Below are 18,027 nucleotides of genomic sequence, written 5' to 3'. Positions count from 1 at the left end.
TCCCCTGTGCCTTCCACCGGGTGAGAAGGTGCTGGCTGTGAGCCAGGAAGGGTGCCCTCACCCAACCACACTGGCACCCAGAGCCTGGACCTCCAGCCTCCAGCACTGTGAGAAAGACATTTCTGTTGTTTCTAAGCTGCCCATCTCTGGCATTTTGTTATAGCAGTCTGAGTGGACTAAGACAAAAATGTGAGGGCTGATTCTCTGCAGGAAAGGGTGGCTGTGGGCCGTCTGCAGCCACCCTCAAGCCGCTGGGGTGGATGCCACCTGGTGTAGGGATCTGGGTGGGGCACGGTGTCGTGCACTGCACATTTGTGGGCTCAGCCGTGGGACAGATTTCAGGGCTTCCCAGTGCTTGCTTGGGGCCAGGGTGTGTGCTGCTTCTCCCCAAAGTGGCCCCGAATGCTCAGCATCTACAAAATACCAGCAGCCCCACTAACAAGCTCCCTGAATCCAGAAGGGCCGAATTTTCCAACTGTCAGCTCATGTCTGGAGAGTCGGTGTTCGCAGCAAGTAACTGAGGTAGTGACATGTGCAAACCTCCCGCAGAGGGCTGGCTTCTTGTCATGGGACTTCCGGGACCTCACAGCTTGAGAACAGAGGGATGTCTGTTGCCCAGAGATGCACAAAGCCGTGTGTGCCCCACACTCCCTGGGTGGACTTGCAATCTGGAGCTTCCTCCAGCCACCACGCTCCATCAGCAACCCTTCATCCAAATCTGGTTTGGTCCTCTTCCCCCCTGGGCTCGGTGCCCATCCAAACACATTCTCAGCAGGATCCTTCAGGCTCTGTCCCTGAGAAGAACGTGGCATTCTTCCGTGAGGCTCAGAAAATGCAAATAAATAGCTCACTACATTTGCACAGGCCAAAGACTGGGCCTTGCCTTGGCGGGCCTGTCCTCCAGTGCCTCCTCGGGGGTCCTGGGAAGAGTGTGCACGTGTGTGGGGGCTGGGAGTTGGGGAAGAAGACTCAGATAAGGGAAAACCCACTGTGACATTCAACACAAGCTTTATGACTGAGGTCCATGTGGGCAAAGCTCTTTCTCCAACTGGTAAAGTGAAAACCATCAGTGGCCATGTTCTCTACAGCCCCAAGAAGACGGTCATCAGATGGACAGTATTTATGTTCAGGGAGCAAGAGAACATATGCTGCTTCAAAGCTGGATATGGAGACAACGGGGACAGGCTGCTCCAAGAGCTGGGATAATACCAAAGTGCTCCTTGCTGGGCTCAGGGAAATGAAAGCACAAGGGTTCTCTTTGATCAGAACAAAATCCTCATGAAAAAGTTAGACAATGAGGCTGTGTGTTCATTTCATTCTCCCCCATGACCTAGAAGAGATTTCTCTCTAATGACAGATTTAAGACATGTCATTCCCAGCCCCATCAACCTCTCCTAGGACCCTATATTACAGAGGACTCAGTTACCTGGAAATCCCGAGGAATTTCAGTCTCTGTTCAAATCATCCCAGCCTGTGCATAGGATACCTCTCTTGACCAAAACCCTACCCTCCCACGTTCTTGGGGGTGAGTGTAAGGGAAGCTCATTTTGAAATCAGCAGAAGTAGGGGGTAAAAGAGGGGATGTCACTCTGACTCATCTTCCCCCTCCCTTCCCTCTGTTGAGTGGAAACCATAGGATTTCTCAACAAGTCTCTGGTCGTCAATTGGTGTGCAGTCTCACTGCTGTTAAAATTCGGCACACAGATGTTTATAGTAGCATAGCCACAGTAGCCAAGAGTGGAAACAACCCAGATGTCCACCACCAGACGAATGAATGAACAGAATGTGGTCTCTTCATACAATGGAATATCATTCCGCCATTAAAGCATGGAGCCCTGATACACCTACAACATAGGCAAACCTTGAAGACATGGTGCTAAGTGAAAGAAGCCAGTCACAAAAGGCTACATATTATGTGATTCCATTTAGATGAACTTTCCAGAATAGGTAAATCCCAACAAAAGGCAGATGGCTGGGGGGCTAGAGGGAGGGAAGGACAAGGAGTGACGCCTTCGGGTTTTATTTTCTGGTGCTGAAACTGTTTTGGAACTAGAGTTGGTCGTTGCACAACATCGTGAATGTGCCAAATGCCAGTGGTTGGTGCACTTTAAAATGGTTAATTTTACATTATGGGAATTTCAACTCTGCTGTAGACTCAATGTTTCCTCCCAAAACTCGTATGTCAAATCCTAATGCCTAATGGGATGGTATTTAGAGATGGGACCTTCGGGAGAAGGAAGATAAGGCAGAGAGCTCGTTCATAGCGGACATATGAGATGGATATAACACCATCATTTTTATACTCTGAGTCCCACTGGGACTAGAAAGAAAAAAATATCTTATTCTACTCCACAGCTATAAGCCTCCTTTCCACCAGGGGAGCTGTCCAAAGGAACCCCTCACCAGATCTCCCATTAGGAATCTGTTTCCTTACCTTTTTTTTTTCTTCTCCCTTGCAATGGTTTGAAAGGTAACTCCACTGGATCAAAGGATTGCTGGGTTATCTAGTTGATCACTTTTACCACTAAAAGCTCTGCAGCTTTAAATTCTAAATCGGGAGTTGGAAAACTTTTTCTCTAAAGGGCAAGAGAGTAAATATTTTAGGCCTTGTGGACCATACTTTGTTTACAAAATCAGGCAAATGCCTGCTCCCTGTTTTTGTGAGCTAAGAAAGGTTTTTGTATTTTAAAGTGATTGATAAAAAAAACAAAGAATAATATGTGACATGTGAAAATGAAATCAAATTCAAAATTCCAGTGTCTATAAATAAAGCTTTATTGAAACACAGCTACATTCATTTATGATGGATTAGCTATGGATGGCTACCTGTGAGCTACAATGCAGAGTTGAGTAGTCATGGCATGAACCACAATGCCTAAAATATTATCTTGCCCTTAAAGAAAAAATTTGCTGACCCCTGTTCTAAACAAGTAGTGTTAGTGATTAAAATCCACCGCCAGTGAACACATAGTGGATGGATTCAAGCTTGCCGTCCTGTATATCAGTTCAATTTTTTTATGTTTGTAGGGGACCTCCTGTTTAATCATCTGTAAAATGGGGATCATAGCACTATGTCATGAAGTGGTTGTGGGGATTAAATGACTTAATACATGAAAAGCAGCTAGAGAAGCTCGTGGCATTATAAGCACTCAGTAAATGTGCACTCTTATGTTATGAATTTAAATAAATACAGAAAACAAAGACTTCCCTCCTAATTTATTTTGAAATGTGCTGTAAACAGTTTGAAATGTCCCTTTAATAGCTTCTGGCTTCACCAGTATTGGATGACCTGACAAATACTCCTTCATAGAAGGTACAAGTGAAACAGAACTGGAGGGGCATTTTGGATCCTTCCCTCTTCAGAAAGTGTGATCGCACAAAGACGCATCTCTTTCTCAGTAGAACTGGCCCATATTTCTTGGGAGTGAAGTGTCCAAACCACTGTTCATCCATATTTCCTGGATGATTTGCTCCCTGCGCTCAATCCTTTCTGCCAGCTCTGCAGCCTCTATGGAACTGTAGACAGGATACGAAGTCCTACAAAACCCAGACTGTTCTCCCGGAAAATCAGAGTCAGAGGAGTCCTCCTCCCCCTCTTCATCCTCGCTATCTTCCTCAGCCTTGGCACTTTCTGGCACCAGGTGCTCCCTCGTCAGCTGCAGCTCCCTGAAGTCCTTGGTGCAGGACACTCGGATGACCAAGGCGCACAATGTGAGTGCCAGACCAATGCAGACACTGGACACGAACAGCAGTGCGGCTCTCTCGGGGTGGGCTGTGGGCGAAAAGACAAGTCAGGAGCCGGGAAGAGCTGTCAATCTTCGCCAATCCAAAGTCCCCCAGAAACAGCTGTCTGCTCAAACTGGCAGCTAATGCAGAATGCCAGTCCTGGACAGCATCTTTGGGACCATCCTCACCTAACTGATCCTGTACTCTCATTGGGTAAGAAAAAAAAAAAAAGGTTTTGAGCATATATAGTCAACACAGGTATGTACATGAGAGGACACATAGCAGGGGGACTCAGAAGCTGGATCTCCTGAGTGCAAACTCTGATCTCCTACTCATTGGCTGTGTGATTTTTGGCAAGTTACATAACCCCTCTGTGCTCCAGTTTCCCCACCTGTAAAATGGGGCTAACAGCACCTTCCTGGTATATACAGTTAGTTCCTGTGACACTCATGGAACATTCGCTGACACATAGTAAATGCTCAATAAACTGTTAGCTATTAGGAGTAAATTATGAAAAATTAACTTATATATAAAGTATATATATATATACATATGAATGTAAGTACTAATAACAGTAGATGTTAACAAAGCTTTATTTCTTTAGATTAAAAAATAAATATAAATAAAAGTTCTGGTAGCTTTTCTGACATCCAAATGATTGTATGATAATGATAATATAAATAGAAATGATGCTAATTTGTACTACATATTCTGGTCTAAATCTTTTTTTTTTAAGATTTTATTTATTTATTTGTGAGAGAGAGAGCACAAGCAGGGGGAGGGGCAGGCAGAGGGAGAAGCGGTTTCCCTGCTGAGCAAGGAGCCTGATGCGGGACTCGATCCCGGGACCCTGGGATCATGACCTGAGTCAAAGGCAGACGCTTCACCGACTGAGCCACCCAGGCACCCCTGGTCTAAACCTTTCATAGGTTTAATCCTTACATTAACCCTGAACAGAAAGGACTATTACTCTCTCCATTTTTTAGTTATGTACCCTCTGAGGGGTTAGGACTCCCTCTTTGGGAAATAATGATCCAGCAAACTCCCTCAAAATATAAAACAGGAGTTGGCAGACTTTCTCTGTAAAGGGCCAGATAGTAAGTATCTTAGGCTTTGTGGGCCATACAGTATGTGTTGCAACTCTTCAACTCTGCCTTTTAGCACAAAAGCAGCCCCGGACATACAGGTGTGCTGTGTTCTAATAAAACTTGATTTACAAAACTGGCCCAAGAGCCACAGTTAGCTGACCCCTGATACAGAGGCTCAAACTGAGCCAGTAAGGGAAGCCACTGCCTGAGGACAGCTGGCCTCTTTCAGCTTAGCCAGAACTGGAACCTGACCCTAGTCTACGAAGCTTGCTAGGACCCAGCCCCTGCTACCCTCCCCAAGGTAAACTCCAAACACTCATTCATTCATCCCTCAATTTCTGTTTTCCGGCCACACCAGCCTCTCTCCATTCCTCATGGGGCCTCACACCCTGGCACTTTTGCACGTGCTGTTCCTTCTGCTGGAATGTTCTTTCTTTCTCCTTCGTCTAGACCTCTATTCTCCCAGCCCCAGGTTGGGCCAGGTCCCCTGTCATTAGGTCTCATAGCATCTTGAATGTCACTAAACCGCTGAGCACATTTTGTCCTTTCTCACCCTGTAGAATGCAAGCTCCACGAGGGCAGGGGCCCAATGGTCTGGTTCTTCACCAAACCCCCAGCACCCAGTGCAGAGCAGGGATTACACAAACACCTGCTAAGTGCACAGGAGAAGGGGTTGTGGATCTAAAGCCCGAGGCTTGGTGCCCTGTGGGTGGGGATTCCACAATCTTAGTTTTCTTCCTCTCCCTCTGCTCCTGGGAGGTAAGGGTCTGGGTTCTATTGCATGGAGAGCTTCTCAGGTATCAGATGCTAGGTGCCTCCTGGCCCAGGTGTGCCTCCTGCCAAGTGATGGCTCTCTAGGCCACGTCTACACCACCGAGATCCAGTGATCAAAGATGGAGGACATGGCAATTCATGGCGAAGCCCATTGGAGCAAGTCTTCCTAGTCATCTGAACTGACTAGTTTGAGGTCACAGAATCACCAGGTGTTAGTTAGATGGAGGTGAGGGGCCTGAACCCTCCTGAGGCAGCTGTGTCACTTGTCCAAAGCCGCTGTGTGGCTGGGACCCTGAGCTTCGGCCCAGGCTCTCTCCACAGCCCCCCGCTTTACATTGAGGGCGCATCATTTGTCTTCCAGAATCAATTGGACCACTTTAGGCTTTCCTGACTGCTTTCCTAGTATGTACTCCGGAAAGATAAAGGCATTAGTCTCCATGCAGTTAAACAGAATCTGCACATGGGGCACCTGGGTGGCTCAGTCGGTTAAGTGTCTGCCTTCGGCTCAGGTCATGATCTCAGGGTCCTGGGATCGAGTCTCGCATCGGGCTCTCTGTTCAGGGAGAGCCTGCTTCTCCCTCTCCCTCTGCTGCTCCCCCTGCTTGTGCTCTCTCTCTCTCTAACAAACAAATAAAATCTTAAAAAAAAAAACAGAATCTGCACACTATGCGATTGTTCTCAGTCCAGCCTCGGCTGGCTCGTCACGGGCTTACGTGAATGACTTTCATTTCATCAGCCGTCATAAGCCCGCAGGAATCTCACAGTGGTGGCCTGTGGCCTTTGAGGCCCCTTGACCCTTAGATCTTTGGTCTGGAGCCAACCCAAGCTCCAGCTCCAGCTTACTGTGTCCAAATAAGACACCGAGAGGCCGGGGCCAGGGTTCCACCACCTGGGGCCCTGCTACTGTCGGGTGAAAGCACAAAGGGGGAGACTGGGCCCTGGTCTGACAGCCGTGATAATAACTTTCTGTCACGGAACCAAAGATTAGAGACCGTGGGAACACATCGGAATCTACACCTATGTGACAAGGCGGTGCTGATTTCCAATCGTCCTCCCTGACAGGGGATCATGTAACTCTGACTTTGGAATGTGTTATTATACTTCCATTTCAATGTGGGTTTGTCTGGTCGCCTAGAATTCCTTTCGTAGAAAACAACGATGCCTGCGCAGCTCAGGAGAAGCTCTGCTTTCTGACCCGTGACCCCAGCTACCCTAGTTACCCCAGGTACCCTGTGCACCCGGGCAGTCCACAGCAAGCTCTCCCAGAGGCCTGAAGACAGAAGTAGAGGCAAGTGACAGAAATACTAGGACACCAAAGGCGTTCCTGCGGGCAGATGTGGAATAAACACATACAGCAAGCAGATGTCAGCGAAACACTAATTGTCCAAATAAAGCTCCTTAGGCACAGTCTGCTGGAGTCCAGTGGCTACGCCAGCTAATAAATTGCCTTCCTAAAAGCAATACACACAATACACACACACACACACACACACACACACACACACACACACACACCCCTTTCTGTTTCTCTAATTTCAGAATTTTTCTAGGGGCTTCTTCAAACCCATGATCTAGATTCTAGAATGATCAAGGTCTACACGGTTAGGATAAGAGTAAAGTCCAAACATGCCTAAAACGATGCCTCACTGCTGGGGACAGGTTCATCGATGACTTAAATGGCCGAAAGAGAAGTGGTTCATCGGGGACCCCTGGATAGCCTCACATCTGTTCCACTAGCCTCTGTGTTCCAACATCCCAGGACAAGCCCTTTGGTTTTGGTTTCTGGTCTACTTGTCCCCGTGTGTATGTGACTGTGCCAGCGTGTCAAAGCCACTTGCAGCCTGACCTGGGGAAATGTCCTTTTGGATTCACCCAATCTACTCAGTGTGGAGTGGAGTTTTCCAGAAGTTGCCCTGCTCACTCTCAGCTCCAGCTGCTCCTGCTGCTGGCTTCTCCTTCAGACAGACCTCCTCCCTGTGCCTTTTGGGGATGGATGTGCCTAAACAACCCTCAATAAAACCAAATAAAGGCCACAATGTCCTCACATTTCTTTTTTTTTATTTTTTTTATTTTTTTATTTTTTATTCTTATGTTAATCCCCATACATTACATCATTAGTTTTAGATGAAGTGTTCCATGATTCATTGTTTGTGCATAACACCCAGTGCTCCATGCAGAATGTGCCCTCTGTCCTCACATTTCTTTAAAATTGACTGCCTATAAAGAGCAAATACGGGGTGCTAATAAGGTGCAGGACAGCTCACGACACCACATGAAGATTCATCGTCTGCTCATTTGTTAAGTACTAACTGGGCATATATCCTGTGCCAGCCCATCCTGGACCCTGGTGCATGACAATAAGAGAACAAACATCTGCCCTTAAGATGCTTAATGTTCAGCAGAGAGATGGGTGCTAATGAATAAATCCCTTGTATGATTTCTGGGAATAATGAGTGTGCAGAAGGATAGACAAGGATGGAGGGGAGTAACTCAGATAACATCCATCCTTCAAAATCCTGAAGAGCATCCTTCTTGCTCAGAGAAACCAGAGCAGAGGTCTAATATCTGTTGAGTCTGATCATGGCCCAGCTGATGTCCACACTGTGGCCTCAGGCAAATGACTCAACTCCTCTGACCCTAAGCTTCCCTGTGTGCAGAATGGGGGATCAGAGTCCTCTCACTCAGGGTCTTTGCTATGGACTGAATTGTGTCCCCACAAATTCGTGTGTTGAAGCCTTAACCCCCAAGGTATTTGGCGGTAGGACCTATAAGGGGGTAATTAAGGTTAAATGAGATCATTAAGGGTGGGGCCCTGATCCAACAGGATCCGTGTCTTTATAAGAAGGGATGACAGAGAGCATTCTCTTTCTCTCTCCTTCTCTTACTCTCTTTTCCTCCCTCCCTCCCTCCTTCTCTCTTCCTCTCTCTCTCTCTCCCTTCCTCTTTCAATCTCTCTCACCCCCCCCACCCGCCCCCACATCTCATGCGAGAAGGCAGCCGTCTATAAGCCAAGAAGAGCATTCTTACCAGAAACTGATTCTGCCAGTACCTTGTACTTCCAGCCTCCAGAACTATGAGAATGAATTTCTGCTGTTGAAGCTGCCAGATTACAGTGTCTTGTCATGGCAGCCGGAGCTGACCAACCCAGTTGTCGGGAGGAACTGACAAGGCCCAGCATGGCCACAGCTCAGTGAGCAAAGTTGTCATTGCTTCCGATTAATCCTTACTCCCTGAAGGATTTTCATGATGTCTTTTCTCCAGGAAGCTCTCCAGGGACTTTGAAAATACGGGGATATTTTTGACAATAAAAATCCTTACATCTCTTAACTCTGACAAGGGTGGCACAGAGCTCTCGGGCCTCCACTGCTGGGGGACCAGGATATTCATGGGGTCCGGGGGGAGCCCTGTTATAAACAACAGTGGGGCTGGAAGATGCAGAGCCTGGCAGAGAGCAGGTATGGGGGATCCAGAAGAAGAGAACATTAACAATAGTTATGTTTAAGCTTTGAGACTAGGGGAGAGTTCTATTTCTTGGTGCTTTCCTGTGTTTTCCACTTCAAGCACATTCTACTTTTCTACATAAGGGAGGGAAAGACCTCATAAATGTTTTAGGAACTGCAAGAAGTGGAAGTGGGAGGGTGGTTTGAAGAGAGAAGATTCTCAGAGAAAACCAACAACCACACAACAGACACTCAGGAGAACTATGGATGCAGGAAGACGATGGAACAGTAGAGGATTTCCAAGACTGTCCTTCGTATCTCCTATGTTGGGCTGTTCCCTTCCGCCTTTATTTTCCTCTGAGAAAGGCTTACTTGAAAGAGCCCGAGCCCCGGCAGGCCTTGAACAGTAATGCTGTAATGCAGTATATTAACATGAATTTTAGCAAGGCCTCAGAGATTTGGCCTCCCTGAACAGAGTCAGGCAGGCATTGCCAAAACTTGCAGAGTCGACATTTCAGAATATGGTGGACGCTAAGATGAGCAGACAGAAGGTGAGGAAAGATGGCAGGTTCCATCCCCTCACTGATGAGAGTTTTGGCTCTGCCAGGTAGGGAGTCTGACTGATCCTTGAGGGGAAGATTATCAGGGACAACTTGGCAACTGTGAGAAGTAACACAGGTGACTCAGGAAGGGACTCTGCCTTCAAAGGGCATGACCCGTTTTGTTTACTAAGTGATCCTTTAACTCAATTTTCTTCCAGCCAAGGGTGGGATTCAATAATCCTCTGCCCTTCCCAAATTTTAGAGCTGGGGAATGCGCATTCCTCGGGTTCCTACTTTTCAAAGTGGAAAATACTCACGGAGCCCAACTCCTGAATGGTGTGACTTTATCTGTTTGCCTCCTCCCCGTGCGGTTCTCTTGTGGGTAGCCTGGCTGGAACTGTACCTGAGTCCAAGACTCTGTTTCCAGATCTTAGCAAGACTGAAGGTGATGAGGCAAACTTAAAGTCTTTTCTTCAGCTGAGTGTTGTAATTAAATATCGCATCTGTTAGTGAGACTTCAGTAAAGCCGTTAGCATTCTAGGAAGCTTCAATTTATTGACCTACCTCTAATGTAAGCAAATGCTGCCAGAGAGTTGCTAACAATAACTCCGTCTTTCCTTAGAACCCTCGGTTTGCTTGGGTCAAAGTCTATACCTGTTTCATAAAAGATGCAAAACCGATTAATCACAGCTATTCATGGTATGACTTCTGCTCCCAACCCAGGACTGCCATAATAAATAAAATGTCATAGAAATCAAATCAATGGGCCTCTGACTGAATTACAGAAGACTAAGCCAGGAAGAGCGTTTAGTAAATAGTCTCTGAAAATATTAAGTGATAAGAGGGATTTAGAAATTCTAAAATGTGCTGGTTCCAACTTCAGGTGCCACTCATCCACCCCACTACAGAAGGGAACAAATGGATTTTCCCATCCAAAAGGCAATATCATTCATCATGCCTCTGGGAGGCTTAATAATGGCTTACCTAATCACAGAGCTGCTGTCTGCGCTGTTGACCATAGATAAGAAGGGAGGGAGATTATGGAGGGAGATTGTGTGGGGCTACTTTTTTGGAAATGCCAACAAAGTACAGGGCAGGTCTGGTTTTAGATGCCTGGTTACATTGCTGTGAAAGAGCTTAGGGAGCTCCTGATGGGTAGCCTGAGAGCTCTGGGGACCCCATGGGATGTGAGACAGGTCAAAAGAAGGGTGGCACAGAGCTCTTGGCCTCTACAGCTGGGGGACCAGGATATGCATGGAGTCCAGTGGGGAGCCCTGTTAGAAACAGCAGTGGGGCTGGGAGATGCAGAGCCTGGCAGAGAGCAGGTCTGGGGGAACCAGAAGAACAGAACATTAACAATAGTAATCTCTGAGCTTTGAGACTAGGGTCGAGTTCTATTTCTTGCTGCTTTCCTGTTTTCCACGTCAAGCATACTTTATTTTTATACCTAGGGGCAAAAGACCTCACAAATGTAATAAAAGTAATACAAAACAAACTTTGAACACACACAAAGTGTAGTATCTTAGATGCTCTACAGAAACTTTGCAGTTTCCATCAGGAGCCCCAAGGGTCTGATTTGATAAGAAAACCAAAATGTTCATCCCCCTCCTACTCACAACAGCCCAGTGAAAGCCCAAGGGCAGAGGTGGCATGTGTTTGGAGGCCCTCAAGTCCAGCCTGGGTCTGGCCCCCCCAGGTTCCTGGTGGGGTCATCTTTCCAACAAGCTCATTATAGAATTCAGGAACCCCAAATTTGTTTCCGAGCAGATCTCTTTTTCCAAGTGATATTTCATTTAAGAAATAAGAGGGGAATGGAAGGAGAACTTATTCCACTTATAATTTGAAAAACAAAACAAAATGTTGGCCACCATATGCAATCCATCGCAATAGCGCTGCCATTATCAGAGCTGGTAACTCCAGCTCACCTCCTGACATCCCCCTTTCATTCCAACCAATGTGCACCCAACTATGGTCACATGGGGCTGTTTACCTTTACTTAAAGAGAAATGCTGGTAGTAAGCCATAAAAATTACCATATTCACCATCTTTCTGCTTCAAAGAAGGTTTTAGATTAGCAACGGCTGGATCAATCGCTGTGAGTATGTTCTTGGGAACTAAAAACCAGAAAAGAAATACTTTAAAAACTTTGTACATTTAATATAATTTTTTCACTGCAATGTGGAGAAGATACCAAAAAAATCCACTTTCAAATCAGTACATAAATCACCCACTCTGCTTATCAGATACACTCACACACATAGGCGAATGGTAACTATGTGACCATCAAATGTCCCAGAAAGGTAAAATTTTGGAGAACAAGTAAACAAGCTATGGTATATCTACCCAACAGAATATTTAGCAATAACAAAAAACAAAGTCCTAGCACCTGCTACAACATGGGTGAGCCTCAAAATCATGATGCTCAGTGAAAGCAGCCAGACAAAAAAGACCACACATGGTATGATTCCATTAATATGAAATATCCAGAATAGGTGAATGCACAGAGACAGAAAGTAAGTTCTGTAGTGCTTACCAAGAATCAGGGGTGGAAATGGGGACTGACTGCACATGGGTGTCAGAGAACTTTGGGGATCATGGACATGTTTCAAAATTGGAGTACGGTGATCATCGTGTAGCTAGCTCTGTAAATTTACTAGAACTCATTGAATTGTTTTTGCTTAAAATGGGTGAATCTTAGAGCATGTAAATCACACCTCAATAACACTGTTAACTCTGGGGGCACTTGGGTGGCTCAGTTGGTTGAGTGACTCTTGGTTTCAGCTCAGGTCATGATCTCGGGGTCATGAGATCGAGCCCCGCATTGGGCTCTGAGCTCAGCGCAGAGTCTGCTTGAGATTCTTTCCGTCTCTGCTCTTCCCACCAATCATGCCCTCTTTCTCTCTCTCTAAAAAAATTTAAAACAACAACAACAACACTGTAACTCTGAACATGAAGCCCTTGAGATGTAGTGAAACAAAATGACTGTAATTGACTCAGAATCCACTACAGACCTCCTTTCCTGGCCCAACTCTGCTTTTCACCCACAGCTCTGAGTCCTCACTTCCTTAATGAGCCTGAAGAGAATTCTAAGACTGCATGCAAGGATGAAAGAATGATGCTCTAAGGGCATTTTAAATGCAATAGAAAAATGAGAGGAGAGCACTGTAACAGACTGTGTTCGGAGGTAATTAGAGATTCTGCTGAACTGACCCTAAGAATAAATCATCCTATCTCAAGATGCCCCGAGGAAAGCAGACAGGATGGTAGCATGCAGAGGGCCAAGCAAGAATTCTGAAGGCCAAGCATACCGCAGCTAGCCAGGAGAAGAGAGAGGAAACCAAATATTTTTGCTGCAGAATATTGCTTATTTTTGTTTGTTCTCTAGCTCAGCTGGTATCTGGGAGAAGTGGCAACAGGAAACAGAAATGACCCAACATAAACTGTGCAAGTTCAACTGCACTGATTTTTTTCTTTAAAGAGCTGGTAAGGGGCGCCTGGGTGGCTCAGTCGTTAAGCGTCTGTCTTCGGCTCAGGTCATGATCCCAGGGTCCTGGGATCGAGCCCCACATCGGGCTCCCTGCTCAGCGGGAAGCCTGCTTCTCCCTCTCCACTCCCCCTGCTTGTGTTCCCTCTCTCACTCTGTCTCTCTCTGTCAAATAAATAAATAAAATCTAAAAAAAAAAAAAAGAGCTGGTATGACATCTTCAGCAGCAAGAAAACCTCATTTCCTTTCTCAAAGCGCTTAACTAAATTCTTTTAGGGATGTCCTGGGACCGACAACCAGAGAGCATTCCTCAATTGTACATTTTCCTCACGCGGGACACCCTGGCGCCTTCATGCCCATCGGCAGTGAGAGTCACATCCGGGGCTGTAAGGTGACAATGACAGGAGGCAGTGCTGTCCAGGGACCCTGAGGAATGCCCCTTGGCTGATGGCGGGCACACCACTGATTCTGAGAGCAGAGCAGCGCCCCAGAGAGCTGAACCGTGTTGCCACAAAATGCTTTCTGATGAAAAGCCTCTTGGTCATGCTGCACCCTGGGAAGGATGCCCCTGATTCCTTGGCAGGAGTAAGTCCTCCCTGCCAGGAGTGGCACGTCTTGGACATCTGTCTCTTGGCTTGTTGTCAAGATACAGCCTGAGTCGGGGGGCTCACTGTAAATGCCAGAGGCTTTACAGTTTGGGAAAGAAGAAGAGCTCAGAGAGGAAAGACAGTCTGGATGAACTTTGCAGAATACCCAGGTCCTTATAAGACCTTAAACTGCCGTGTGTGATACAGGCTTCTGTCAGGAAACTTGCCCATTTACTACATGAAAATGGCCCTGCTAGTGGGAGAATTTTTAGGAACTTGAACAGAACAGGTGTTGATGCACCTGTCGGATTCTTGCATCTCCTTGTTTCCAGCATGAAGATGGCGCTGGGGTGTGATTTACATACCATCACCCTTCAAACCTGCCTCTCTCCATTTTAGATACGTTTGTAAAACCACCAGCAAACCATTATTCATGGAGCTCTTAATACGTCGGACCCCGGGCCCACGTTCAAACAGTGCATCTTGGTGTTCATGGTGCCCCTGTGAAGATGTGTATTGTCCCCATTCCTGCAGATGGGACACCTGAGGCTTAGAGATGCACCGTTCACCTGGGAAGAGGTAGCACCTCAACGCGGTCTTGTGCACATTGCCCTTGACCTTTCCATGATCCTGTGCTGTCCATGGGACGCTCAGCCTTTGGGAACTGGTTAAAGGATCATAAAGGTGGCAAAGTGATTTCCACTCAGACAGTCCCTGTGAGTCTGTTTAGGTAAAACCAGAGAAGATGATCCACTAAATTTGGGCAGGGCCCCCACCTCAACTTCTCCCCACCGCCTCCAAATAAATCTTCTGTGTCAAGCTTGGGTCAGTGCGGACTTTAAGAAAGAAGTCTCACTTAGGGCCCAAAAAGATTCTTCATGTCAGAGACAAACACGGTATTTCTACTTAACTTCCCCTCTTTCTCAGTAGGAACCTAGACTGCATGAGCACCTCTAAATCCTGGCACACCCTTAACCTGCCTTTCCCCAAATCCTGCACCCCCTATTCCTCCTGTCCCCAATTCTAGCATCTCCTATACCATCTGTCCCCAAATCCTGGCACTGCATCCCTCTTGTCCCTCAATCCTGGTACCTCCCTTCCCTCCTGCCCCCAATCCTAGTACCCCCCTTCCCCACTGCCCCCAAATCCTGGAACCTATTCCCCTTGTCCCTAAATCTTGGTACTGCCATCCCACCTGTCCCCAAATCCTGGCACCCACCTGCCTGCCCCATCTCCTGGTAGGAGCTATTCAGGCCCTAGGCTGAGGTCCATGCATTTCTTGTACCTTTCAGGCATATCAGGGTGGGGATGCTGGCCATGCCTCTGTCTTGGTGACTCTTGAGTACTAGTGGCTATGGATACGGAGAGTCCTCCCTGCAGATGTGAGGGGGGAGAGCAGGCTGAGTTTTCCAGGTCTGGCTTATCCTGTGAGGAGGAAAGTCTGAAATCCAGCATATCCAAGAAGTGCGGCTAATGCTTAAACTCGGAGGGAACACACAGAGGACCTCATTTAGCAACGCACTAAAGAAGAATACTGGAATACATCAATGTGCTCTGTGCTGAGTGGTCTGACATTATCCAGACGTGCTGCCTACAGTTCGAAGAGCAAAGGGCCCACAGCCTGAATCATGCCCCAGGGCTCCACAGAGATGCAGAAATTCTCTGCCCAGCCTAAGCCCTGCGGGGAAGAGAGAGCCAGGATTAAATGAAGCTCTATAAAATAGGGAGGAGAGTTCTTTTTAAAATGCAAATTGATTAGGTCCCCTGAGACCATTTGTCAGGGGCTCCCCGTCCTTGGGTAAAAGCCTAGCTTAACTTCCCATCCCCCAGGTCCCTCCAGTGCTACTCCAGTTGCCCTTCCCTCCTCCCACCTTCACTTTGTTGACTCCTACACACCTGGTCTTACTTGCCTCTAATGCCACCTCCCCCAGGAAGCCCTCCTTGTCCCCCAAGTCTCCAGAGCAGAGATCATACTGCTCATTGTAATTTCCCTACCCCCTATCAACAGGTGCAATCAGAGTCCCTATGGCTGAGGCATCCCTGCCCTGCCTCCTGGGTCATATTGGAGATGGGTGGCCTTTGTTTCTACAGAAATGAGGGCCCAGAGCTTGATGTTCAGTACTTGTCCCTAACGCACCTCTCCCCTCCCCACCCCCATGGAATGGGGTGTCCTGTCCCCTGGGTGGGCACAGCAAGATTGCTGGGTGGAACAGCAAATCTGGGTCAGACGCTGCAGTTAGATGCAGGGTATTGGAATAGACATCTATGGGGTGGACCTTCCCTGACCCTCTTATGTAAGAGCATCTTGACTTGGGGGTTTGGCCGGGCCCCTCTCTAGGAAGCCATGTTTATAATCACGTCACATGGTCTCTGGCCAGGGCTGATCCAGGGAGGGGGGCTACCTGACCCCAGCCCAGCCAATTAAATATCTTTCTGTTAGAAATTTGGAACTAAGATTGTCAGACTGCAAGTCTCCATAATTGTTAGAAACAGGACATAAAAATCATGGAGGCTATAGGGGTGGTCCTATGTCACCCAGCTCAGGCTCACAGGGAGGCTGGGTGCAGAAGGAGAGAGAGAGAGATTGAGGGCGAGGAGAGAATAAGGCAGCAGAAGTGCCATGAGAAGCAGAGAAGAGAGATGACAGAGGTTTGCCGTGACCTTGGAGCTACCTACCCTGAGGCCTTGCTTCCCTGCCCTGGCTTCAGTGGCCTGATACCCACCCGCCTCATCCCCCTTTTGGCTTAAACCAGCTCAAATTGGTTCCTTCACTCACATCCAAAGAGCACTAACTAAGACGGATTCTTAGTTAGAAATTAATTAACATCCTCGGTCTTCGTATCAACTTCCACATCAGCTGGGAGAAATTTTTTAAAAATGTAAAACCCTGCACTCCCATTCGGTGACCTTTAAAATATTCAGACATTGCAAATCATTTTTTAATGATTCAGGCTGCACAGTGAAGAGCCATCTGGCCAGGGGTGGAAGAGAGTATATTTTTAAAATGCCAACCACATAGATGGTGATTAGAAAACGTCTGCTTGGGGTGGTGGGGGGAGGGGAGACGGGCACGAACTTGCCTCACAGTGCCAGGCACCCCCTCCCTTTGGAATAAGTCCTGGGGGCCACACTGCTGGACAAGGGGGCACCGTCCTAGGGAGACGGGAGGACACCATCAATGTCCCATTTCCTCCACAGCCCCACAACCAAAACCAAGTTGCAAGCCCCCTCTCTGACCTCAGCCTTCTGGCCTCAACTGGACTCCCTCAAGTGCCTCCCTCTGCCATTCTCAACCTTACCCAGACCCCTCCAGGGACCCTCCTACTCTCCCTTCTTCCTGGAGACCCTCCTGTCTGCAGCTCGGATTCCTCTATCCACCACTGTGATCACTCGCTTGGGAGCACCCCAACTCTCTCCCTCCTTTACCATTGACCAGGGAGCCTGGAGGACCCCTCTTCTCATGTCTGCTCTCAAGGAGCTGGCCACGCTGGAAGGAACCACACCAGCGGGCAGACCAGTGTCCCCGAGAACTCTGGCGCTAGCCTCCCGCCCCCTGCAGCACTTCCTTTATACCTTCTCTCTTCTTCTCCAACGCTCTTCCCTCCCCGACCCTCACAGCTGATGACCTCCTCTCATACTCAGAGAAGACAGAGGCCCGGAGACAGAACAGAAAGCCCCCCAGCCACTCTCAGAGCCTCCTGTCCCGCTGTGACAAGGGAAACATCCTTCACGCCCATCTGAGGCTGACCCCGTCCCTCTGCCTCCTCTGGGCCCCCAATCTTTCCACCAGGCATGTGTCCTCAGCGTCTCTCACATCTTCCCACTTTCCAAACCCTTCACAGATTTTTTACTCGCTCTTGTTCCAACTGGCCGCCCACCCCCAGTCCACTGCAACCCATTCCCCACCCCACAGCCCATAGACTGGTCTCTTAAGAGTCCAGGCATCACAGGGGTCTGACTGCCCCACTGCAAGCCCTCCACTGGCACCTCCACCGAGGACCCTGCAAGACCAGGTCCTGGCTGCTCCGGAGCTATTTCATGACACCTTGACCTCACCAGCTCTGCGCCTCCCCCCTGCTCGGCACTTCACATGGGCTGCCCAGATTTACCTGGTGGGTTTACCTGCTCGTTTGTTTAGTGGCCATCTCTCACCCTCAACTGATAATTCCAAGGACAAGAACCATGCCCCCCTTTTTTTAAACCACCCAATTCTTGGCACCGGGCACCACCCTGACACAGAGCACATGCCCACAGCGCACTGAATGAATGGACGAGGGAGAAGAAGCTTGAACTGAAGCAGGACCTCCAGGCCCTGAGAGCCCACCTTCTCTCCGCTAAGAAGAGCCCCAGCCCTAGGAGCTGTCACCTCATTCTTTTTTTTTTTTT

General features: G+C 48.0%; 1 protein-coding gene across 8 annotated transcripts in view; it reads right to left on the bottom strand.

Annotated features, from left to right (window-relative positions):
- Positions 1 to 3,201: 3,201 nt before the first annotated feature.
- EVA1C (eva-1 homolog C) overlaps positions 3,202 to 18,027 on the bottom strand; it is a 72,327-nt gene continuing 57,501 nt past the window's right edge. For 3 of the 8 annotated variants that reach the window (XM_081799311.1, XM_081799358.1, XM_081799323.1), the window contains 3 exons: positions 11,604 to 11,684; positions 10,135 to 10,224; positions 3,202 to 3,772 (listed from right to left, as the gene is read on the bottom strand). In XM_081799311.1, the coding sequence (XP_081655437.1) occupies positions 3,396 to 3,772; positions 10,135 to 10,224; positions 11,604 to 11,684 (548 nt within the window). In that variant the 3' untranslated portion in view covers positions 3,202 to 3,395. The remainder of the gene's footprint in view (positions 3,773 to 10,134; positions 10,225 to 11,603; positions 11,685 to 18,027) is intronic. The other 5 variants (XM_081799316.1, XM_081799329.1, XM_081799342.1 and 2 more) reach the window with 4 other exon arrangements.

This window comes from Leptonychotes weddellii, chromosome 1, assembly GCF_054177405.1.
Source record: "Leptonychotes weddellii isolate Sample4059 chromosome 1, ASM5417740v2, whole genome shotgun sequence".
Classification (NCBI taxonomy): Eukaryota; Metazoa; Chordata; class Mammalia; order Carnivora; family Phocidae; genus Leptonychotes; species Leptonychotes weddellii.
Note: the sequence above shows the minus strand (reverse complement) of the source record. Positions and strands in the feature narration are given on the sequence as shown.